This window comes from Cucurbita pepo, chromosome LG02 (genome assembly GCF_002806865.2).
Source record: "Cucurbita pepo subsp. pepo cultivar mu-cu-16 chromosome LG02, ASM280686v2, whole genome shotgun sequence".
Lineage (NCBI taxonomy): Eukaryota > Viridiplantae > Streptophyta > Magnoliopsida > Cucurbitales > Cucurbitaceae > Cucurbita > Cucurbita pepo.
In genome coordinates, this window is record NC_036639.1 from 12,389,422 (window position 1) to 12,414,661 (window position 25,240).

At 34.1% G+C, this 25,240-nt stretch overlaps 4 protein-coding genes across 5 annotated transcripts in view; all 4 read left to right on the forward strand.

The window, feature by feature from the left end:
• LOC111789203 (uridine kinase-like protein 2, chloroplastic) overlaps positions 1-4,218 on the forward strand; it is a 5,770-nt gene extending 1,552 nt beyond the window's left edge. Inside the window, exons 6-14 of the mRNA XM_023669899.1 lie at positions 202-281; positions 1,082-1,276; positions 1,682-1,765; positions 1,859-1,919; positions 2,044-2,104; positions 2,302-2,395; positions 2,516-2,588; positions 3,668-3,750; positions 3,844-4,218. Of these exons, the coding sequence (XP_023525667.1) occupies positions 202-281; positions 1,082-1,276; positions 1,682-1,765; positions 1,859-1,919; positions 2,044-2,104; positions 2,302-2,395; positions 2,516-2,588; positions 3,668-3,750; positions 3,844-3,990 (878 nt within the window). The 3' untranslated portion in view covers positions 3,991-4,218. The remainder of the gene's footprint in view (positions 1-201; positions 282-1,081; positions 1,277-1,681; positions 1,766-1,858; positions 1,920-2,043; positions 2,105-2,301; positions 2,396-2,515; positions 2,589-3,667; positions 3,751-3,843) is intronic.
• Positions 4,219-9,983: 5,765 nt separating this feature from the next.
• On the forward strand, positions 9,984-12,958 carry LOC111788043 (S-adenosylmethionine decarboxylase proenzyme-like). 2 transcript variants are annotated; one of them, XM_023668183.1, is made up of 4 exons: positions 9,984-10,143; positions 10,272-10,350; positions 11,197-11,354; positions 11,460-12,958. In XM_023668183.1, the coding sequence occupies exon 4, from the start codon at positions 11,623-11,625 to the stop codon at positions 12,715-12,717; it is 1,095 nt and encodes a 364-aa protein (XP_023523951.1). In that variant the 5' UTR covers positions 9,984-10,143; positions 10,272-10,350; positions 11,197-11,354; positions 11,460-11,622; the 3' UTR covers positions 12,718-12,958. The 2 variants fall into 2 exon arrangements, with proteins under 2 accessions (XP_023523951.1, XP_023523952.1); XM_023668184.1 differs by lacking the exon at positions 10,272-10,350.
• Positions 12,959-13,487: 529 nt separating this feature from the next.
• On the forward strand, positions 13,488-15,012 carry LOC111786151 (30S ribosomal protein 3, chloroplastic-like). Its single transcript, XM_023666494.1, has 2 exons — positions 13,488-13,894; positions 14,519-15,012. Exons 1-2 carry the CDS (start codon positions 13,571-13,573, stop codon positions 14,798-14,800), a joined length of 606 nt encoding a protein of 201 aa, XP_023522262.1. The 5' UTR covers positions 13,488-13,570; the 3' UTR covers positions 14,801-15,012.
• A 5,212-nt stretch (positions 15,013-20,224) lies between these two features.
• On the forward strand, positions 20,225-21,809 carry LOC111788489 (cytokinin hydroxylase-like). Its single transcript, XM_023668826.1, has 3 exons — positions 20,225-20,629; positions 21,083-21,309; positions 21,525-21,809. The coding sequence occupies exons 1-3, from the start codon at positions 20,347-20,349 to the stop codon at positions 21,807-21,809; spliced, it is 795 nt and encodes a 264-aa protein (XP_023524594.1). The 5' UTR covers positions 20,225-20,346.
• Positions 21,810-25,240: the final 3,431 nt, after the last annotated feature.

Genomic DNA, 25,240 nt, shown 5'->3' on the forward strand with positions numbered 1-25,240 from the left:
GGGGGGGGCGGGATAAGCATTGGTTTGTCGGCTTTCTTTGGGCTTACTTTAAATGTGTCAGAGATTTGGATTGAATTAAAGTCTGCTTATTGATCTTGAGTACTTAAATTTTTATCAGAAAATTTAAAGTAGTCCTCTATATATTACTTCTATTGAATACTCTCTACCTTCACCTAATATTTCGCACTGCATTGGTTTTAGAGCCTGATGTGAGACTTGCTCGTAGAATTAGACGCGATACGGTAGAAAGGGGCAGGGACATTAACTCTGTCCTTGAACAGGTAAAATATCAATATCTTTCCTGTATTTAGATCAAACCTAATGGGATCTTTGATTATAAAGGTTGAATGGTGTGTGCATTGAATTATTCACAAGGTCTTCCATAGCTTACTATCATCAAATTATATTTCCTTCAGACCATGAGGATTTTGAAATGCTCCCCAAGCTCAATATTTGGTTATTACCTTAACTAAACCATAATCATTTGGCGCATTATGAAAAAGGAAAGATGTAGTTGCCAATGTGTTGAGGAATTACTATCTTGAGCCATTTCATTGCTTCCAATCATGGTGATCTCGTGGCATTAGCATGTTAAGAAATACAATTTATGCCGCCATCCCTCCCCCCTCCTCGAGTGTATGGTACATTAATAAAGTTTATGGTACATTAATAATCATGGTGATCTCGTGGCATTAGCATGTTAAGAGATACAATTTATGCCGCCATCCCTCCCCCCTCCCCCAGTGTATGGTACATTAATAAAGTTTGTCTGAATAGCTGAAAAAGAACCTCAACCTAACCTGACCGACAGAATTATTACTGCAATGACTTACTTGGTCATATATTCAATAAGATCACAGCCTTGTTTCTCGTTCAGAGCTGTTACTAAAAGGGGCATAGTTGAAGTGTTGGAAGGGTTTGCTTTTGTTTTTATGGGATGATCAATTCTTATAGTTTGCTTACGAATTTTATAGCGAGAATAACAATACTAAATTATGCAACATCTAATTGGCATACCATTGACATTTGTTATTAACTTCATCAAATATTCGGTGGTAATTCCTTTGTTCTATTTTTGCAGTATGCAAAGTTTGTAAAACCTGCTTTTGATGATTTTGTTCTGCCGTCAAAGAAGTATGCCGATGTGATCATACCACGTGGGGGTGAGAACCATGTTGCAATTGATTTGATTGTGCAACACATCCATACAAAATTAGGCCAGCATGACCTTTGCAAAATATACCCCAATGTTACTGTCATTCAGTCAACATTTCAGGTATTGCATTTTCTAATAGAAATTCCCTGAAATTGATACTTTATGTTCCCCTTTTTCCCTTAAAGGACCAGCCAACTAGGGTAAAATATTTACCTTCAGTTGTCTGTCCACATAGTTACTATTTATTAGCCTTGAGCTGGAAATTATGTGAAGACAGATGCAGAGAATTCTGCAACAGTAGACTCAAGGTTCTTATTTTTTAGGAAAAAGAAAGCAGTTAAAAGATATGCGTAAGGGAGATGTGATTTGTTGCTTGAGAAATGAACTTGTTGATCTTGTCTTGTCACTGGTTGAGAGGTTTACCAAATAATGTTTCAGACAAGTGGCTAAAGATATAATAATTGTTCCTGTTCTCATTTGAGATGTTACTCTTGATAATCTCATGTTGGTAACTGAATGTTCCAGATAAGAGGTATGCATACATTAATTCGAGACCAGGACATTTCAAAGCACGATTTTGTGTTCTACTCAGATAGACTTATTCGTCTGGTACTTTCTTCTACAGGCTCAAATGCTAGTTTAATTGTGTCAGTAAAGTCACAATCTCTACATCGTCATAGATTTTGTTCTTTTGATTCGCAGGTTGTGGAGCATGGCCTTGGCCATTTGCCATTTACTGAAAAACAAGTGGTCACTCCAACTGGTGAGTTAAGGAAGTAACGAGTCTTGTGCTTACTTATTTGTGCAGTGAACTCATTTCTCTTGCCGTGAGTTTTTGCTTGCGTTCTGGATACTGATAAAGAATGAATGCATGCTTTTGATCTTAGCATCTGTATACACTGGGGTTGATTTCTGCAAAAAACTATGTGGGGTATCTATCATTCGAAGGTAAGTTTGACATGACTATATATCATACTTGCTGTCTGAATAATGGCAACTAGAATTTGTCTGAGATGAACTTGCTGATTACATCTGTGGTTGTGATCATTTTTTGACCAACTTCGAGGATAAATGAGATGTTTAGCCAAGACTTGATAAGAAGGTTCTTCTCATTGTTGACACTTATCCGCAATCTAATGATTTAGTGGTGAAAGCATGGAAAATGCATTGCGAGCATGTTGCAAAGGGATAAAAATTGGGAAGATTCTGATTCACCGCGAGGGAGATAATGGGATGCAGGTGAAATTAGAATGTTACTTTTGAATTATAGAGTTTGTTGGAGCTTGATCTTTGCTTTCTTCTGTCACTTTTGGGGTTATATTAACATTGTAATTTCTATTTTTTGTCCAAACTAAACAGCTGATATACCAGAAATTACCCAATGATATATCAGAGCGACATGTCCTACTCCTAGATCCTGTTCTCGCCACTGGTAATAATATCATTATGACTATATTATTAGTTTGAATGCCTTTTACTCATCATTAGTCAGTCTGTCATACAACAATAAGTTAACTTTGGTGATATTTAGATTTGAAAATTGCAGCACGACTTTGAAAATCCAAGTTGCATCAATATGTTGATTCTCAATGTTTGTTAGCCTAATGAAGTGGCCATTGAGATACTGATAGCTCTATAATCTTTTTATTTTATTTATTGGTTATACTAGATTTAAATATTATTTTGATACTTTTAACTTTTGGTTCATTTTGGTCTTTGTACATTTAAAACGTCGATTTTGGTTCCTATACTTCCAACTTTTGTTCATTAAATTCATGTACTTTCAAAATGTCTATTTTGACTCTCGTACTTTTTAGAAGATAGTCCTCTCATTTTCATTTTCATTTTTCATTTTTATCTCATTATAGTATGATACTTAACTTGCTAAATTTTTTGAAATGTACCCATAGATTTGTATTAGAAATTCCCATTGTGTATAAAATTTATGTTTGCTTTTTGTAAACAATGACCAAATTGGCCGCATCTTAAAAGTATAGGACCAAACTGAAATTATTCCATCGATTATGATATAGTTTATAAAAGGATGCCCTATCTGTGTATGATTACAGAAAACACCTCCAATTCGATAAGGGGGTCGGTAGATTGTAGTTACAAACAGGGGCGATAAATGATTCCAGGTTAAAGCTTAAGGCAAAGGCAAAGTAGAGTCTATAAAAGAAATGATGCTTGTTGCTTATATGAGAAGATGCGAGCATTTCGGTCTGGCCATATATTCCGGTAAAAAGCAGTGATGAAATTGAAAATATAGGATCAAAATGAGCGTTTTAAAGGTACAAAGACTGAAATGAATCAAAATCTTTACAAGGATCAAAATAGTATTTAAATCAAGATATTACTAATAACTCTTATCTGATATTCCCAAATTCGTTATAAATTCTTGAATATTGCTTTTCATTTTCTGTCAGAAGATTTCTCATACTCTTGTTCTCTTGTACTTTTATCCATAACCAATAAGTTCTGTTTAAAACTTTATTTTTGTGATCTTTGCAGGCAACTCAGCTAATCAAGCAATTGATCTATTAATACAGAAGGGAGTTCCAGAATCGCACATAATATTCCTCAACTTGATCTCTGTGAGTTATTTTATGCCATCCAAATTGGTTAGAACTAATTAAAATGGTTGCAACTGCCAACACTGATGTCAGTATAACTCCTTTGGAGTCCAGGCCCCCGAGGGGATTCACTGTGTTTGCAAACGATTCCCATCCTTGAAAATTGTCACTTCTGAGATCGATGCTGGATTGAACAAAGAATATCGTGTCATACCCGGTATGGGTGAGTTTGGTGATCGTTACTTCGGAACTGATGATTAATTATACAGCTAGCTGGTTGATAGGGAGCCTGGGTTGATAATAAGTTTGTTTAAGATACATACAAACAAAGACTAGCTGTTCTTGAACCACCAAAGCTTCACTATCTCCATTAGTAATGCCGTGTTGATTTTTCCATCTTGTCTCTGATTCCTAGACCTTCCTCTCTATTGAGCTTGTTTTAAGTTGCATTGACATAATGTGCCTATGAAGGACCGTTTGTCGTATTAATTTACTTGTCGATTCACCATACATCTTATGCCATCCAGATCGACCAGGTTCGTGTGATTTATTTTTAAAATTTAAAATAAATGTTCGTCGATATATTTATATGAAGGTGTAACTCAAGCTAACCATCTATTCCTGCCATTAGAGCTCTGCCATAGCTATTGCCACCGCTCGGGCAAGTCATTGGCGACTGGGAGAACAATGCTTCATGGTTTGCTGCAGGTGCGCCATCCATTACTTGTAAGTTCTTCACCAGTCTTGGAGTATATGATTTTGCATTCGATAGTGTTACAAATTAGTTGAATTGCTTAATTGCTTAATTGCTTTTGCCTATAGTTTTGTTCGTCATGCTCGTATTAAAACTTAGATTCAACCCCACCTTCAATTGCTTTTACAAAGACAAAAAACATATATTCATACAGCTCTTTAGTATTGCGTTAATTTAAACATTAGTTTGACAACATAGGGTAGGATCATCACCATATGACAAAACTTTTTGTTTATTAATTATTAATAGAGGAGGGAAAAAAAGAAATAGCTGTAATAGCTTAGAAGGTAGGTGGGAAGTTGGAGCTGAATTATTTAATTCAAGATATTATATTGGGAAAATATTTAAGTTTTAATTTAGAAAATGATAGATATGTTTTTTGTCTGGAAAAGATATTAGTATCTTAATTTATTTATTTTTTAAATTTAAATTCGNGCTATAATACTGTTAATGTTTTTTTTTTTTTGTTTTTTTAATTATTATTATATATATATATATATATATATATATATATATATATATATATGAAATATTGAAAATAGAATTAGGTAAACATTTTTGTAAAAAGAAAATTAATGTTGTTCAAACATGAGTACCAGACCGACGAGACCGAATCGGTATGGGCAGACAGAGCGCAAATACGACAGGATTTGACTAAAAGGAAAGTAGGTCATGTTTGGATTCGGGTTTAATTTGACGCACACCGTGGAAAAATGGAGTTCTTGACTAGAATACGATCACAAACACGTGACATTGTGGACCCGTAACCAATCGCCCACCAATCAGAACCTAACACTGGTAAATAAAGTGGACTCTAAAACGACCCTCCTTTCTGAATTTTTGTTGCCGTTTTCAACTTTAGTTCTTCCATTGCCATATTAGTCGATGCTCCACACTGCCGTTTTGACTCTCTCTCTCTCTCTCTCTCTCTACTTTTCTTTTTACTTTATTTTATTTGGCATNCATACAGCTCTTTAGTATTGCGTTAATTTAAACATTAGTTTGACAACATAGGGTAGGATCATCACCATATGACAAAACTTTTTGTTTATTAATTATTAATAGAGGAGGGAAAAAAAGAAATAGCTGTAATAGCTTAGAAGGTAGGTGGGAAGTTGGAGCTGAATTATTTAATTCAAGATATTATATTGGGAAAATATTTAAGTTTTAATTTAGAAAATGATAGATATGTTTTTTGTCTGGAAAAGATATTAGTATCTTAATTTATTTATTTTTTAAATTTAAATTCGTGTCAACTCTGTGTCATTTTTCAACTTACTTTTTAAAAGAAAGGCTAGTTCAACTTTAATTTTAAAAATGCTTGCAAGTTTATTCCGCAAATAAATTCCTTTTTATTATAACTTTATTTATTTATTTATTAAAATATGGTTGTTTTATGATAGTAGTGTGAAATAATTCCTGGCCTTATAATGCAAATTTACTTTTATTTATTTAAATTTTGTGTTTAGATTGTGAATCTCTTTTTACTATTTTCAATTGTAATTCTGCCGATAATTTTTTTCCTAAATTTTTTAACAAATATAAATAGTATATATTTATTTATTTATTTATTTGGAAGGTTTAAATCTCATTTACATTTCCAAGAAAAATTTAAACTTTCTTTTCCACAAATTTTTATATTTGTTTTATTTTGTTTATAATTCTCTCTAACGTATAAAAGTTAAACATTTAATTAATTGTTTAATAATGTTTATTGAAATAGATTACGAAACAAGTTTTGAAAATAGAAAATAAACTTTTAACTTTTAAAATAAAAGAATTATTAAACATTGTTTTATATACTGTTAAAAATTTAAACATTATTAAATACAATTATGAAAATTTAAACTTAAATAGAGATATCCACGGACGAGGACAAAAAAACCTTTTCTATCTCTGTCTCTACCTTAATTTTCATTGTTTTTAAATTTCTTATTTATTTTTACAGACATGAGACAAGTCAGAGATTGACAATTTCCATTTTACAATATCATTTTTATTTTTTAGAAAAATGTATAAAAAAACTTAATACAAGGTTTACAAACAAACATATATTATAATGCATTACCAACCTAATTAACCTCAAAATCTATTGTTTCTACAAGGTTTTGACCTTGTAGAAGATGGAGAATAGAATCCCGTTCTTGGCTCTACTCCCTCTCCCAATTCTCAATTAGGGTGGGCATCGGCCTCGTAGGGCAAAGGAACATCTCCATACTTAAGCTATAATACTGTTAATGTTTTTTTTTTTTTGTTTTTTTAATTATTATTATATATATATATATATATATATATATATATATATATATATATGAAATATTGAAAATAGAATTAGGTAAACATTTTTGTAAAAAGAAAATTAATGTTGTTCAAACATGAGTACCAGACCGACGAGACCGAATCGGTATGGGCAGACAGAGCGCAAATACGACAGGATTTGACTAAAAGGAAAGTAGGTCATGTTTGGATTCGGGTTTAATTTGACGCACACCGTGGAAAAATGGAGTTCTTGACTAGAATACGATCACAAACACGTGACATTGTGGACCCGTAACCAATCGCCCACCAATCAGAACCTAACACTGGTAAATAAAGTGGACTCTAAAACGACCCTCCTTTCTGAATTTTTGTTGCCGTTTTCAACTTTAGTTCTTCCATTGCCATATTAGTCGATGCTCCACACTGCCGTTTTGACTCTCTCTCTCTCTCTCTCTCTCTACTTTTCTTTTTACTTTATTTTATTTGGCATCGTTTTATTACTTTAAAAAATATTCTTTTTCTAGGGTTCATTCATTAAACTGTGAAGCATATATGTGAGATCTCATATCGGTTGGTGAGGAGAACAAAACATTTTTTACTAAGGGTGTTTTAAAAATCTTGAGAGGAAACCCAAAGAGTACAATATCTTCCTGCGGTGGGCATAGACTGTTATAGATGATATTAGAGCTAGACATCGAGCGATGTGCCAGCAAGGACATTGGGCCCAAAGGGAGGGTCCCACATCGATTGGAGAAGGAGATGAGTGTCAGGGCCCAAAGGGGATGGATTATGAGATCTCATCTCTATTGGAGAGGAGAATAAAACATTATTTATAAGGGTGTGGAAATCTCTCCCAAGTAGACAGATTTTAAAAACATTGAGTGGGAGTACAAATAGGACGATATTTGTTAGGGGATGGATTATGGATCTCACATTCGTTGGGGAGGAGAACGAAACATTATTTATAAGCGTATGTAAATCTCTCTTTAGTAGACGTATTTTAAAAATATTGAGTAGAAACACAAATGGGATGATATTTGCTAGCGGTGGGCTTAGAATGTATGTATTATTGATTAAAACGTTAGAATCTTGAATTTTCATCCTTATCTATAGTTAAAGTTTTTTAACATCATAATGGTAAAAAATTAAATGTTCGAGATAAGAGGTAGGGTCAGAGTCAGAGGCAAAACATTGATTCACTTACCGAGCATAAGAAAATAACAAAGTAAGCTAGGGTCAAAGTCAGAGATACATTATCCATCATCGTCAATCAGAGAATCAAGATTGATTTGTAAATAACCCCAACAAGAAAATAACGCTAACTCATTTTTTCTTCTTCTCCTGATCCTACGATTCCGACTCTTAAATATAATTAATTATCATCTCCTCTATCTTTCACACATTATAAAGGGAATTCCATAAATTAAAAAACAAGGTGGAGATATAAGATAAAGGAATATGAATAATAAAAGATTCCCATGGCAGGGATAAGGCAGGTGAGGAGTACTATGCAGATGTGGACTTGAGAGAAAGAGCTGGATAAATTACGATGAACTCCCTACTCATACGAGGAGACCAGGCCTAAAAATTAGGGTTAAATTCGGCACTGAAAAAAGAATAAATTAACGGCTGAAAATTGCTTAGCTGTGTTTAGTTTTCTAGCTTCTGATTGGTCAGTTATGGACACGATGGCGAAAGTAAAACAAACGGAGGGGCCCATCAGACGTGGCTCCTTCTCAGCCTTGTATTCAACTGATTCTGTACACGTGGACCAGTGTCCTTATATCCCATTACTTAGTTTTATTTATTTATTTATCATATTTAATATTTTTAAATTTCTTTTATTTTATATATATATATGATGAATCTCTCACTTTTAATATATATTTAATTGATGTTGTCTTATTTTATATTTTTTTTAAACATTTATTAAACATTTTAAAAGTATTGTTAAAGTTTGTTAATAATTTTTTAATTATGGCGTTTGAATGCAGCCATTTTGGAAAATGGTCTAAAAACTAGAAAACGACAAAATACTTATTACAGCCTTTTAATAATATTATTTCCTATTTTAAAATAGAAGCAATTCCAATAATGTCAGAAATTAAAATTTTATTATATTCGTTTTGTTATTATGGTAAGTGAGTTTGTCATCCAACCATTTTAATTATTAGGACCAAATAAAAATATTAAAATAACGATCTCTTTTTTTTTTTTTTTCAATTATTGATTTTTTTAAAAAAATTAATATTTATTAGACACGAATTTTAATAATTTAAAGACTAAATTTATAATATATAAATGAAATGCAGACGAAATTAAAATATAAGGTAAACTTGTTATTATTCGAGGAATTATACTTTCACTGAAATTTAAAAGATTATAATAATAAAGAGTAAGAAAAAAAAATATATTAAATAAATAAACGCATGGATAGTTCCGTTACTTGATCTCCAATCTATGTGGCATGTGTAAAGTCGAAAATAACCCTATTAGGCAGTGGTCGTGTTGAGTCGCACGTGAGAAAATAAATTAAAAAAAATGGAACGCGATAGAGTTGGAATCACGTGATAAGATTTCCTTCCGGTTTTGACCTTATTATTTATTATTTATTATTATTATTATTATTATTTATAGTAAAACAAATGCATTCTATTGCTCCAATTTATTTTGTATCTAATATATTAGTTTAGAATAATTTAATATATTATAATATTTTAATTTTACGTCTAATAAATATTTAAAATTTAAAAGGATATTTCCAATTAAATGATTTTGAAATAGTTTTAAAAAATGTTTTCAATAATTTTTTTTATATAATTTACCATTTATTTAAAAATACTCTAAATAACAATTTTATTAAAAATACTCTTGATTTGCAAGTTGCCATAAAGTTATTTTTTTATTATTATCTGCAAATCCAGGCTGTATAAATCTTTTTCCCTATTCCTCTAATTATTTTCTGTTTTTTTCCTTAAAAATCCCTTTTTCTTTCTTTCATTTTGAAATTCGTTTTATGTTTGATTTTTCAAGTCAAATTATAACAACAAATATTTGTATTATCTTTATAATATTTATTTAATAATTTATTTTTTAAATCCAGAGAAAAGGGCTGCGCTGTCATTTCACATAGCTAAGTTATGGAATTAAGGGATGAGAGAAAATAGGGCAAAACCGTAATAAATCCCAAACCGCGTGGTTTTTCCGCGATGGTTTGCTATATAAGTTCCTCTTCGCTATTGAAGACCTCACAGAAACGCAAACGGTTTGCGGCCCCTTGAATTCTCATCGTTTCTCTCTCTCTCTATTGAATTTTGTTTCCTTTCGCTCTCAGCCCTTGCTTGCAAGTTTATTTTAGGGATTCTTCGGGTTTTGTTCTCCGCCGCTAATTCTTTTCATCGGTGAGATTGTTGTTTGTGTTTTATTTGTTTGTGATCTCTTTTGGCTTACCATTTATTTTGTTCATTCTCTGTGTAATTCTGGTTTTTTGGATTTTTCTTTTCTGATTTCGATTTCGTTTGGATATTAGGGTTTGGTTGAAGAAGGTACGAAGTAAAGGATTTCTCGGTGTTAACTGTTGCGCCGGATTTTAATATTTGTATTTATTGGTACGTTCTGTCTCTCTATTCGAGATGTGATGTTTTTTTTTTCTTTTGATGATGTTTATAATGATTGATTCCGACTTCAGTCTTTGATTTATGGGAATATAATCAAATCTTTGCTTGTAATTTGTGTTTGTTTATGTAAAGCCCTTTTACTTGTTCTTGATTTCGATTTGTATTCGTTTTCCGTGGTTTGAAGGTTTCTTCGTGTTGTAATGTTGATGTTTATCCGATTGTTCAATCGATTTCAGAAAATCTCGAAAGAAAAGATCTTTTTTATTTGGCGTAAATTATTTGGTTTCTAGGGTATTCTATTTCTCTTTCTGCAACTTTTTGGTAGTCGTCTTTGGTGGCGATTGCATGGCGAAGATAACGAGGGCTACGGTTAAAAAATGGATACTTTTTTCGGAATAAAGGAAGAAAGGGCTCCAGTTTTGCTTTTAATAATGGATCAATAATAGAAAGGAATTTCACTCAATTTTTCTTGCCCGGGGTTTGTTGAACATTTTGCTTTTTAATTTGTTTACTTTCTGCTTTTCATAAAGCAGTATTTTCCATGATTGTAGATGTGTACTCCATTGTTTTTATTTATTTAACTTTTTCCTTGAAAACTATGTTTGCCTTAACAATTATTCTTTGATTTTCTCCTTCGTTTGCTTTTGGTACTTTTGTGTTCTTCATTTAGATTGCCTTTTTTTTTAAAAAAAAAACGAATCCAACTTATTTCCTTATGCCCTGTTAGTGAATCAGTGTTCTGTCTATGAACTGTGTTGAGTGTTCTTTTGTACAGTCATCTTCTCTTTATTAAAATTGGGAGTTCTCTGATTTCATTTTTGTGTGATGTTTTGGCAGCGAATGATTTAATGGAGTCAAAAGGTGGTAAGAAGAAGTCTAGTAGTAGTAGTAGTAGTAGTAAATCCCTGTTCTACGAAGCTCCCCTCGGATACAGCATTGAAGACGTTAGACCACACGGTGGAATCAAGAAGTTCAGATCTGCTGCCTACTCCAACGTACGTTCTTTCTACACTGCCGTGTATTTTTTAAATTCTAGTCTATCATCAATGGGCTGGCTGGTAACTGATTTTTTTTTTTTTTTTGTTGTTCTTCTTCTGCAGTGCGTTCGTAAGCCATCCTGAGTTTTGCTGAATCCCGTTTGACCTGCGCCCCGAGATCCTTAGTTTTCTATTATTTTTGCTGTGTCTTTTTTCTTTAGTACTCTCTACTTTCCTCGTTCTCTCGTTCAATCTCTCAACATTATTCCCTTCCTTTTAAGAAAAGATGACGTTTCCAACCTCTGCAATCGGATTTGAAGGCTATGAAAAGAGGCTTGAAGTATCATTCTTCGAGCCTGGCATTTTTGCTGACCCAAGGGGCATGGGCCTTCGTGCTTTGTCCAAGGCACAACTAGATGAAATTCTGACATTAGCCGAGTGTACCATTGTTGACTCTTTATCCAATGACTATCTTGATTCATATGTCCTTTCGGAGTCGAGCCTCTTTGTATACCCATACAAGTTCATCATCAAAACTTGCGGCACTACTAAGCTGCTTCTGTCTATTCCAGCTCTGATAAAGTTGGCTGATTCCCTATCCCTTAATGTGAAATCTGTGAGGTACACTCGTGGGAGCTTTATCTTTCCTGGTGCCCAGTCTTTTCCCCATCGCAGCTTCTCTGAGGAAGTTGGTGTGCTTGATTGCTATTTGACCAAGCTTGGCCTCCGTGGCTCTGCATATGTGATGGGAAGTCCTGATGAGACAAGGAAATGGCACGTTTACTCTGCCTGTGCCAAAATGGGTAGCCGAAGCAACAATCCTCCCGTCTATACTCTGGAGATGTGCATGACTGGGTTAGACAAGGAGAAGGCGTCTGTCTTCTTCAAAACAGACACAAGTTCTGCTGCTACAATGACTGAAAACTCTGGTATCAGGAAGATCCTTCCGAAATCTGAAATATGCGACTTCGAGTTCGACCCATGTGGGTATTCCATGAATGCCATTGAAGGAGATGCAGAGTCTACCATCCATGTCACTCCAGAAGAAGGGTTTAGCTATGCAAGCTTTGAAGCAGCTGGTTATGAATTGGACGACGTGGACCTGTGTAAGCTGATTGGGAGGGTGCTGGCATGCTTCCAGCCATCTGATTTCTCTGTTGCCCTCCACTCAGATGTCGTGGGTGAGAATCTGAAAGATTTACTGTGCCTGGATCTGAAGGGGTACGAAGGTGGAGAAAAGAGCTGTGAAATGCTTGAGGAAAATGGATCCGTCATCTATCAGAGCTTTAAGAGTAGAGGAGATTATGCGTCATCTCCAAGGTCAATCCTCATGAAATGCTGTTGGAGAGAGGACGAGGCGGACGAGGAAGTTGGGAAGTAGTAGTAGTTACTTAAACTTTCAACTTTTGCTGCGTTTTAACTTTTAATTACTATAGTATCTTCGGGGTCGTTCTGTTCTGTTCTGTTCTGTTCTTTCATTAATGTCTTTTTGTGTTGTGTTTCCTTTTGCAAATAATAAATTCCCAGGTGGGGATTGTAGGCTGTCGTGTCCTGGAGAGTCTACTTATGTTATTTTGATCATCAAACTATATAATGATAATTATCGTATTTCCTTATTTTAATCATGGCTTCCGTTTGTGGACCTTTTTCACTTTTGAAGACCCTTTATTTTGGTAATTATGGCATTTACAAAGAAGCTATTTTGTTGTCATAATAGCTTCCATGTTTTTTTTATTATTATAGCATAGTTTACGGGATGATGACACTCGAAAGTGCTTCGAAAGGTATCAGCAGGTGTTATCCCGAAGTATCCGAAGCGAAGCAAAGGTAGTCTCGCACACAAGAACATCATAATTTTCATAAATTCCAACACTTTGTGGAATGTGCTCTATTGGATTTGATTCAAAAGTAAAACAAATTAGAATTTGAATCTATAATATTACAATTCTCATAATTAGTTCATAATTCAATTAAAAATATGATTTTTTTTTAATTTATTTATTATTATGGAAGATCATGGGATTCCAGGGTTTTTTTTCGAAGGTGAATTTGGGCCCAACTAATCCATTGGTATGGGCTTGGGCCTTACTAAACTGAATTGGTTTTGAAATTGTTTGTCCGACCCGACCCGACCCGTCTTATCTTCAACTTCAAGCTTATTTCAGGAGAAGAGCATAATAGTGCGGCTTCGTCTTCCTCTTGAATTCTCTCTATCTCGAAAGACTGTTGTGGCTATGATGTTATCCATGGCTGTTCAGCTCCAGCCCAACGTCAATTTCTGTCTCAATACCTCCACCTTCTCTTCTCACAACGCCACTTCTAAACCCTATCAAGTCCCTTTTTCTTTGAAGCAAAGAACCACCGCCCTCTCCTCTCCCTCATCTTCGATTTCTTCCTGCATTGCCGACGTCTATTCTGTTTCTGGATTGAAGTTGAGGCGCCAAAGCTTCAGAACTCTCCAAGTCTCTGCTTCTGCTGCGGCCGCTGACGCTGTTCAAGCTGATTCAGAATCGCCTGTTGCTGATGATTCCCTTTCGGAGTCCTCGCCTGATAAGGAGGTCTCTCTCTCTCTCTCTCTCTCTCTCTCTCTCTCTCTCTCTCTCTCTCTCTCTCATATGCGTGTTCCGTTAATTTTCAGACCAAATTGCTTACTATGTGGCTATGAATTGTTCATTATAATTGGTCATCGAGTAGCATTATTATCTATGCAACAAGTTTTCGAATTTTACTTTTGTGATTAACATTGAAGATAATTTCTATTGAGAATGTTGATGTCGATTTCCATGAATATCTAAAAGATAAAGAAATATGAAATGAACATATGGAAGAAGACCAGTTCTCACTCTGTAGTACGATGTTTGAGGTAAAGTTAACATTTAAATGTTGGTTTCATTAAATTGAACCTTAAAATTGTATAAATAATGAATTAATACCTCTTGTTGGTCGAATTTCTATTTCTTCTAGGTTTTGGTTAGATGTTTGGGCTGGATTCTGGTGATGGAAATTGGGATGTAGTTACTTTTGTGAATGCTCATTTTTATGGTTGTCTTGAGCATTAGTTTTTGGTTGGATCTTGATGTTTTAGTGTTGAATTCGAGTACATTTTTATGTCGAGCAAAATAGATTTATCAGGAAGGCCTCGTCTTACAGATTAAACATTCATTGTTTTTTCGATGTTGTAGAAACTTGGAGTGGTTGTGAAACCGATGGAAAAGCCACGGCTTGTTCTGAAGTTCATATGGATGGAGAAGAACATTGGCATTGGACTTGATCAGATGATTCCTGGTCATGGAACTATTCCTCTTAGTCCATACTACTTCTGGCCTAGGAAAGATGCATGGGAAGAGCTCAAAGTTTTACTTGAGAGCAAGCCCTGGATTTCTCAAAAGCAGATGATTATCCTTCTAAATCAGGCAACTGACATCATCAATCTGTGGCAGCAGGGTGGAGGCAGCCTGGCTTAATCTCAAATGTAAAAAGTTTCGGAAATTTTTTGATAGTGCTCTTAGATTGTGACTATTCTTGAATCCTACGGCTGTTCTGATGTCCTTTCTCGTATGTTATGAAGTAATATTATAATCTATGAATGACTCTTTTATTGTATATTTTGTTGGTTATGTAAGCCATCTGCAATTCTCATTTCCCATCGAAAAGTTTGTCATAGTGAATGTGCAAACCTGTTGTTTTATGCATAGCTGTAATGAGATATTTATTGTAGTTTTAACAAGACTGGGTCGATGAAGCTTGATGTTGGGCGACATGGATTTTGTCAGTATAAGGTTTGAGTTTCACTAACTTGAATATTACTCAGCTAGTTGAGATGTTCACAAAAATGTCTGATTTATTTCTTATCCTAGCATTAGTTACTATGAGATCCCATATCGGTTGGAGAGGGGAACGAAGCATTCTTTACAAGAGTGTAGAAACCTTTCCCTACCAGACATGTTTTAAAACCTTGAGGGGAAACCTAGAAGGAAAATTTCAAAGAGAACAATATTTGTTAGCGGTGAGCTTGGGCTATTACAGTTACACTCTTCCACTCTATTCAACAGGTACTCAAAAAGAAATCTTGAAACAATAATGAAGTTTACAAGTCTAGTCTAGCAAAATTAGAAGCTGTTGTTTGTATGCTGGGTTCATGAGTTTCACCTCATGTTTGTTTCCATCTACTCATGTTTGTTTCCAATATAGATGTGATCAGCCTGGATTTCAGCAAAAACCCATTGAAATTTACTTCAATTCATGGGCTTTGATATCCTCATCTGAAATTCCATTTTTACTGGCAAACTCTTCTTTACTGATTAACCTGTCATTTCCTGGTCAATTGTGGAAGATTGAATTTGAATATGATGATTTCTCCTTGAGATTGCTAATATCTGAATCCAAATTTGGAACAGATGACATATTTTCTTTGGCAGGTTCTGCTGGTGATTCTTCTTGATTCCTTTCTTCTATGTATTTATATTCTGAACTGCAGCTTTCAAGTTCAACAAGATGAGTATTTCAAAACTAAAATCGTCTGAATGGTCAATCTTACTGGAAGGTATGCTAGCTTCTTCTGCATTAAGCTTGGATTTGTGAGAACAATCCATATTTGAGGCTTTTTCATTTTTGTGAAAATAAGAGCCATCTTCATGATCTATATCGATATCCTGTGATTTAGACCTCGAAAACTCGATTTCAGCTTTTGTTGCTTGGAAGGCGTCTTGAGCTGCACTAGCTACGTCTTTAAACTTCTTTGCTCTCACTGATTCTGATACTGATTCGTCACTTATAATAACCTCATATACATTATCCGTGGTGTTTATGACTTCAGGATTATCCAAGTTTGCTGATTTCTTGGCTTCCAGCTTCTGGTTTAGCTTTTCCTGCAGTTAACCGATGAATTTTACTAAAAATATACTGCAAAAGTAGAAACATTCCTTACCTTAATGATTACTGTAGGTTCTTTTTCTAAATGCAGAGTGATGCCGTTCTCAAAAGCAATTTCCTTCAGCACTTTCAGCTTAGTTTCTGGGCTGGGCTGTCTTGTTGAAAACTTTGGATCATCTGTAACATGGAAGTTGTGGTTAGTAAGTGATATGTGCAGGCAACTAATTCTGTTCTTGCAGTTAATATCAACCTCACCTTAGGCTACTATAGGCTGTTACAAATGATATTAGAGCCAGACACCGAGCGGTGTGCCAGCGAGGACGCTAGATTTCAAAGGGGGTGGATTGTGAGATCTCATGTTGAAAGGGAAAGATCAAAGAAGACAATATTTGCTAGTAGTGGGTTTTAGCTATTGACTCTCCCAAATTTCAACTTTGAAATCCGACGAATCTCCTGAAGAACGTCAGGCTGGGCAAGAGAGCAGCGAGCTTGGTGCTGATTCTTGAGGATGGCAGTCCTAGAAATGGCCATATTAGCAAGGGCCTTGAACTTGGAAGGCTTCAAATATCTATTCCTTCCCAGTAGAGCATCCAATTTCCTTCCCATGATTGAAGATTCTTTTTTGCTGCCTGTTTTTCTGTGAGAAGCTCTTGAATGAGGTACTGTTTTGCTCTTGGTTGCTGCATTTCATATATTTTTATAGGGAAAATGATGAACCTGTTTACCATTTTGACAGATTCTCATATGTTTTTGTTCTTTCTTTTTAGCAGTTGAGAGAAGACTTGACTCCCTTTTTTTGACTTTGAAATATTCTTTGATGGGTGAAATTTCCAGGTTTTGAATCGGCCAAGGAGAATTGATGAATGATGATGGGTGGCTTTGGTTTGGAAATGAGGAGCTTCCAAGGTACTGTGTCCACTTCTTGTCATTATTTTTCTATCTAAACGTTCCCCATATCACCCTTAAATAATTTATATAAAGGGCCCAAATGGATTGGGCTATGGGCTAAGTTGAAGCATTGGCGTTGAGACGCCCTAAGAGTGTCTCAAACCCTTCTTCTAGGGTCCTCAATTCTCTAAAATATGCTTCTTTTTTAAGCTCCAAATACATTCTTAGACTCTCTTGAACATCATATGAAGCTGCTATTAGTTATCTGATAACATCGTAGGGTTACTATGAAGTTTCTGTTAGGAATCACGAACCTCTACAATAGTATGATATTGTCCACTTTGAGTACAAGCTTTCATGGCTTTGCTTTTGGTTTTTTTTAAAAGACCTATACCAATGGAGATAATGTTCCTTACTTACAAACCCATGACTTACCCCTTAATTAACCGATGTGAGACTACTATTCTCAATAATCCTCAACAATCCTTCCTTCTAACAAAATACACTATAAAGCCTTCTCCGAGGTCTCCTCTTGGAGCTCTCAAACAAAGCACAAACCTTTGAGACTCACAATTTCTTTATTCTACACTTGAAGATTCTATGGACATGGCTAATTTAAGGACATGACTCTATACTAAGTTGGGAATCACGAACTTCTACAATGGTATGATATTGTCCACTTCGAACATAAGTACTCATGAATTTGTTTTTAGTTTTCCCAAAATGTCTCATACTAATCGAGATAGTGTTTCTTACTTATAAACCCACGATCTTCCCCTTAATTAGCCAGCATGAGACTATTTCTTCCAATAATCCTCAACTACCCGTAAGCTTATGCTTGTAGAGTGCACTCCCACTACTGCAGAGGGGACAATCCTTACGGACATGGATTAAAGGAAGACCCTTTTGTCAATTTCAGTTGTCTTGCTAACAAGCCACTTCATCTACCCCTAGAGCACTAGATATCAACTGTAATATGGAGGGGCTAATTTCATTTCCATTCTGTCTTCTATGGCACCCATGGTTTGTTGGGCTATCAATTAGTGAACTTGAAATCATGCAACTCATGAAGGTTTGAAGCTGTGGACCAAGTTAACCTCCCATAACTCTATGTGAGTTATGCCCCATGTGATCTGTATCTTTCATTAGCGTTTACCAAAACTCGCCATGTCTCTCGTACATTCAAAAGTTTAACAGAGATGGTTGCATTGAAACGTTTAGTATTTCATAAGATATGAACCAAAATGAATCGAAGTCAAAAAAATGGGTCCTTCCTCACAAAACCCTTTTGGTTTATATAAAGCTATGAACATCCATGAAGCTTCGCTTTTTCCCACGCGTCTGCAGAACAAAATCTCCAGATCTTAACCTTTCTTTTCCTCTCCTTTGTTGACAATTCTTCCATCTTTTTCACTCAAAAGAATACACATTTAAACTAATGTTTTGCTCCCATTTCCCATTTCTTTCCGCCATACATGACCATTTGAATTACAAGAATTCATCAAAGTGGATGATATTCATAAGACTTCAACGTTGTCCCAACAACGTTGAGCATCGACGTTATTGAAAGATAGCCAAAGATCTTCATATTTTAGATTCTTGAGACAAAAAGGGTCCATTGTTATGAGGTATTTGCTTTATAGGTAGAGATGCTTTTTGGTGAGAAACACAAGTCAAAGAGCAAATCTTAGATTGCTTTCGGTTAGGGTTACATGCACTATTATGAATCATCTTAATTTGTAACATATGACGACTTAATTGGTCCCTCTCTGTCGGTTTGCTATTTCACATGTTTTGCTTTTCGTCCTTTTCGAAATAGAGAATGTTTACTAGATACAAACACAAAAATTTAAAAACTCAACTTGTAATGTAGCCCAAAAACCATCTAGATCTCGCAACCTAAAATATGTTCGTAACATACTTCACGTGGGTTTTTTCTTTTCTTTTTTTTTTTTTTTTTTTTTTGGGTAATTTGGTGACATGCATGAAACCATTTCTACACATATTGATGGACATCCATCAAGATCTAAAAATCTAGAGTAGGATATTTAGACCACTTTTTTATAATGTTGTTGACTCATTAAAAAATAAAAAATAATAAAAAGGCATATTTAGGAATTAGGATCTATATGTTGGTAGATGTTTTGGATGAAAGGAATAGCTAAACCCTACCAATATTTAAACTCGTAGGTTAAATTGAAATTTTAATTTACAAATTTTTACGATCGATCATTGTACGTTAGAATGAAAATTATATCGTTATTGTTCTTATAGAATTTAAAGCATATGATTTCTCTAATCTTTCAGTTTACGATGCTTAAAAAGTCTCTGCTCTTTATTCGTTGATTTAGATGACGTTGTGATCACGGGACAAGTTAATACTAGGTGTGATCTTTATCTACGTATTATTTTTGAGTTCATGAACATCAGGGAATATATTTTTGAATTTTTTTTAAAAATTTGAAGGTAGTTTTGAAAGGTCTTTTTACAACAAAATATTAACCGTTTTATCTAACATTAAGGGTAAGAATTTATTTATTTATTTAAATTAATTTAGCCATCTTTTTTATTTTCAGAAATGAAAAATTCTATTGATTTAAAATTTCTATGCATTATTCAAATCTCCCTATTTCCTTTTACACTTTTGTGTAAAAGGAAATGAAAAAGAAGTTTGAACTTTTTTACAAAAATGGTTTTTATAGCTTTTTCTTTTTTGAAAATCTGGCCTTCGATTCAAAACTCAACCGACCACAACTACAAATTTGATATTTATCGACCGTTANAAAAAAAAAAAAAAAAAAAAAAAAAAAAAAATCGTGTAAAATTTATAAAACATGCTTGAAACAACGGCATTTGACATTTAAAATTTATAAATATATTTCACCGAAACAATATTGTTTCATTTAGTTGAATCGACATTATTTCAATGAAACTATTTTGCAACGTGTTACATTTGAATGACATCGTGCACATGCAAGTCTTTATAACATTTTGCAATTTAATTCCTTACCATTTAGTTTCCATATTTTAAGCCAAAAACCATGAAAATGATAATTTAATAATTTATTTTCCTCAAAAATCCAAAATAAAAAGATAGAAAAAACCAAATCCCATGCATGGTGCTGAAGAACAGCCTGAAAATGTTTTAAAAGGTAACTGAGTTGGCCGTTATAAATACCCTTTCTTCCATCACCCATTCAAACCATCCACCTCTCTTTTTCTCTCTAAAAAAAGCTTCATCTCATCTGCCATGGCGATTATGATCTTTCTAGCAACTCTTTTGGTCATTTTTGTTTCATCCTTTGCAAAGATTGCATATGATACTCTCTCTTTCTACTGGCTTACCCCTAGAAGAATCAGGAAGAGGATGGCCGAGCAAGGCGTTTATGGCCCCAACCCACGACCCTTCACCGGAAACATCCTCGATGTCGTAGAGCTTGTCAAGGAATCCACAGCCAACGACATGAGCTCCATCAGTCACGACATCGTTGATCGTTTGTTACCCTATTACTCTGCATGGACAAAGCAATACGGTACGACTAACACTTTTATCCTGTTTAAAAGAGTTCATGATTCATTGGTTAGACGGTTGAGGTGAAGATATTTGGACCTTGAATTATGGTTACAGTAAAATATCTAGTATGATTGAAGATATTTAGTCTTTCATTACCGTATAGGTATCATATTTGGACCCTGAATTATGGTTATGGTAAAATATTCCGTATGATTAAGAATATTTAGCCTTTCATTACTGTATAGGTATCATATTTGGGTCTTTGTTAGACAAATATCTGTTATGAACCTTTCATTACAGTTTAGGTATCATATTTGACATTTATTTATTGTTCATTTTATTTTGTAATTTATTTGATTATGTAAATAATTATAAATAGAGAATTTTCCCTCCAATTGAGGTGCGGTGGTTTTAGCAAATACTTTTGTAGACTACGAATAAACAATTAACCCGTGAACTTAAACTTATTCAGGAAAGAGGTTTATATATTGGAACGGGATGGAGCCGAGGCTGTGTTTGACGGAGATGGAGTTGGTGAAGGAAGTATTGGGGAAGAGCAGCAATGTGTGTGGGAGGTCATGGATGCAAAGACAAGGGACCAAACACTTCATAGGCAATGGATTGTTGATGGCAAATGGAGAAAATTGGCATCATCAACGTCACCTCATTTCACCTGCGTTTAGGGGGGAAAGGCTTAAGGTTCATATCCAAAACCCTAAACATTTTGTTAGATGAACACGACTCTCCACAATAGTATGATATTAAGCATAAGCTCTCATAACTTTGATTTGAGCTTGCTCAAAAAGGTCTCGTACCAATAGAGATAATATTCTTTGATTATAAACTCATGAATTAGCGTTTCATCCAACACATTTAATATATATATATATTTTTTTGTAATATGACATGAATAGAGCTATGCGGGGTTGATGGTGGAATGCACCAACAAAATGATCCAATCATTGGAGGCCCAATTGGAGGAGGGCCAGACAGTGTTCGAAATTGCTGATTGCATGAAACGCCTCACCGCCGACATCATTTCCCGGACTGCGTTCGACGCAAGCTCCGACAAAGGCATCCAAATCTTTGATATGCTCACTCAGCTTCAGCACCTCTGCGCACAAGCCAGCCGCCACCTCTGCATCCCCGGTAGCCGGTGCGTTTTTCTAAACCAAATATTTCATTTCGTAGGGTGTTAGGAACCACAACTCTCCATAGCAGTAGTATGATATTATCTACTTTAAACATAAACTATGTATCTGTGTACCCGAGCTCCTTCTAACAACCTATTTATTAGTTATCTGATAACATCGTAGGGTTACTATGAAGTTTCTGTTAGGAATCACGAACCTCTACAATAGTATGATATTGTCCACTTTGAGTACAAGCTTTCATGGCTTTGCTTTTGGTTTTTTTTAAAAGACCTATACCAATGGAGATAATGTTCCTTACTTACAAACCCATGACTTACCCCTTAATTAACCGATGTGAGACTACTATTCTCAATAATCCTCAACAATCCTTCCTTCTAACAAAATACACTATAAAGCCTTCTCCGAGGTCTCCTCTTGGAGCTCTCAAACAAAGCACAAACCTTTGAGACTCACAATTTCTTTATTCTACACTTGAAGATTCTATGGACATGGCTAATTTAAGGACATGACTCTATACTAAGTTGGGAATCACGAACTTCTACAATGGTATGATATTGTCCACTTCGAACATAAGTACTCATGAATTTGTTTTTAGTTTTCCCAAAATGTCTCATACTAATCGAGATAGTGTTTCTTACTTATAAACCCACGATCTTCCCCTTAATTAGCCAGCATGAGACTATTTCTTCCAATAATCCTCAACTACCCGTAAGCTTATGCTTGTAGAGTGCACTCCCACTACTGCAGAGGGGACAATCCTTACGGACATGGATTAAAGGAAGACCCTTTTGTCAATTTCAGTTGTCTTGCTAACAAGCCACTTCATCTACCCCTAGAGCACTAGATATCAACTGTAATATGGAGGGGCTAATTTCATTTCCATTCTGTCTTCTATGGCACCCATGGTTTGTTGGGCTATCAATTAGTGAACTTGAAATCATGCAACTCATGAAGGTTTGAAGCTGTGGACCAAGTTAACCTCCCATAACTCTATGTGAGTTATGCCCCATGTGATCTGTATCTTTCATTAGCGTTTACCAAAACTCGCCATGTCTCTCGTACATTCAAAAGTTTAACAGAGATGGTTGCATTGAAACGTTTAGTATTTCATAAGATATGAACCAAAATGAATCGAAGTCAAAAAAATGGGTCCTTCCTCACAAAACCCTTTTGGTTTATATAAAGCTATGAACATCCATGAAGCTTCGCTTTTTCCCACGCGTCTGCAGAACAAAATCTCCAGATCTTAACCTTTCTTTTCCTCTCCTTTGTTGACAATTCTTCCATCTTTTTCACTCAAAAGAATACACATTTAAACTAATGTTTTGCTCCCATTTCCCATTTCTTTCCGCCATACATGACCATTTGAATTACAAGAATTCATCAAAGTGGATGATATTCATAAGACTTCAACGTTGTCCCAACAACGTTGAGCATCGACGTTATTGAAAGATAGCCAAAGATCTTCATATTTTAGATTCTTGAGACAAAAAGGGTCCATTGTTATGAGGTATTTGCTTTATAGGTAGAGATGCTTTTTGGTGAGAAACACAAGTCAAAGAGCAAATCTTAGATTGCTTTCGGTTAGGGTTACATGCACTATTATGAATCATCTTAATTTGTAACATATGACGACTTAATTGGTCCCTCTCTGTCGGTTTGCTATTTCACATGTTTTGCTTTTCGTCCTTTTCGAAATAGAGAATGTTTACTAGATACAAACACAAAAATTTAAAAACTCAACTTGTAATGTAGCCCAAAAACCATCTAGATCTCGCAACCTAAAATATGTTCGTAACATACTTCACGTGGGTTTTTTCTTTTCTTTTTTTTTTTTTTTTTTTTTTGGGTAATTTGGTGACATGCATGAAACCATTTCTACACATATTGATGGACATCCATCAAGATCTAAAAATCTAGAGTAGGATATTTAGACCACTTTTTTATAATGTTGTTGACTCATTAAAAAATAAAAAATAATAAAAAGGCATATTTAGGAATTAGGATCTATATGTTGGTAGATGTTTTGGATGAAAGGAATAGCTAAACCCTACCAATATTTAAACTCGTAGGTTAAATTGAAATTTTAATTTACAAATTTTTACGATCGATCATTGTACGTTAGAATGAAAATTATATCGTTATTGTTCTTATAGAATTTAAAGCATATGATTTCTCTAATCTTTCAGTTTACGATGCTTAAAAAGTCTCTGCTCTTTATTCGTTGATTTAGATGACGTTGTGATCACGGGACAAGTTAATACTAGGTGTGATCTTTATCTACGTATTATTTTTGAGTTCATGAACATCAGGGAATATATTTTTGAATTTTTTTTAAAAATTTGAAGGTAGTTTTGAAAGGTCTTTTTACAACAAAATATTAACCGTTTTATCTAACATTAAGGGTAAGAATTNTTTTTTTTTTTTTTTTTTTTTTTTTTTTTTTTTTTTTTGGGTAATTTGGTGACATGCATGAAACCATTTCTACACATATTGATGGACATCCATCAAGATCTAAAAATCTAGAGTAGGATATTTAGACCACTTTTTTATAATGTTGTTGACTCATTAAAAAATAAAAAATAATAAAAAGGCATATTTAGGAATTAGGATCTATATGTTGGTAGATGTTTTGGATGAAAGGAATAGCTAAACCCTACCAATATTTAAACTCGTAGGTTAAATTGAAATTTTAATTTACAAATTTTTACGATCGATCATTGTACGTTAGAATGAAAATTATATCGTTATTGTTCTTATAGAATTTAAAGCATATGATTTCTCTAATCTTTCAGTTTACGATGCTTAAAAAGTCTCTGCTCTTTATTCGTTGATTTAGATGACGTTGTGATCACGGGACAAGTTAATACTAGGTGTGATCTTTATCTACGTATTATTTTTGAGTTCATGAACATCAGGGAATATATTTTTGAATTTTTTTTAAAAATTTGAAGGTAGTTTTGAAAGGTCTTTTTACAACAAAATATTAACCGTTTTATCTAACATTAAGGGTAAGAATTTATTTATTTATTTAAATTAATTTAGCCATCTTTTTTATTTTCAGAAATGAAAAATTCTATTGATTTAAAATTTCTATGCATTATTCAAATCTCCCTATTTCCTTTTACACTTTTGTGTAAAAGGAAATGAAAAAGAAGTTTGAACTTTTTTACAAAAATGGTTTTTATAGCTTTTTCTTTTTTGAAAATCTGGCCTTCGATTCAAAACTCAACCGACCACAACTACAAATTTGATATTTATCGACCGTTAGTAAAGATCAATTATCTAATTTGTTAACATTTATTAGTGTTTATAACACTAGTCTCAACAACTATCAATAGTAAACTAATCTCTTTTAGTATTAACAACGCTAAAACTAGAGGAAGTATCAATTGCAGCTTAAGAAGCGATAACAGTAAGACAATCATCAACAAAAAAAAAAAAAAAAAAAAAAAAAAAAAAAAAAAAAAAAAACC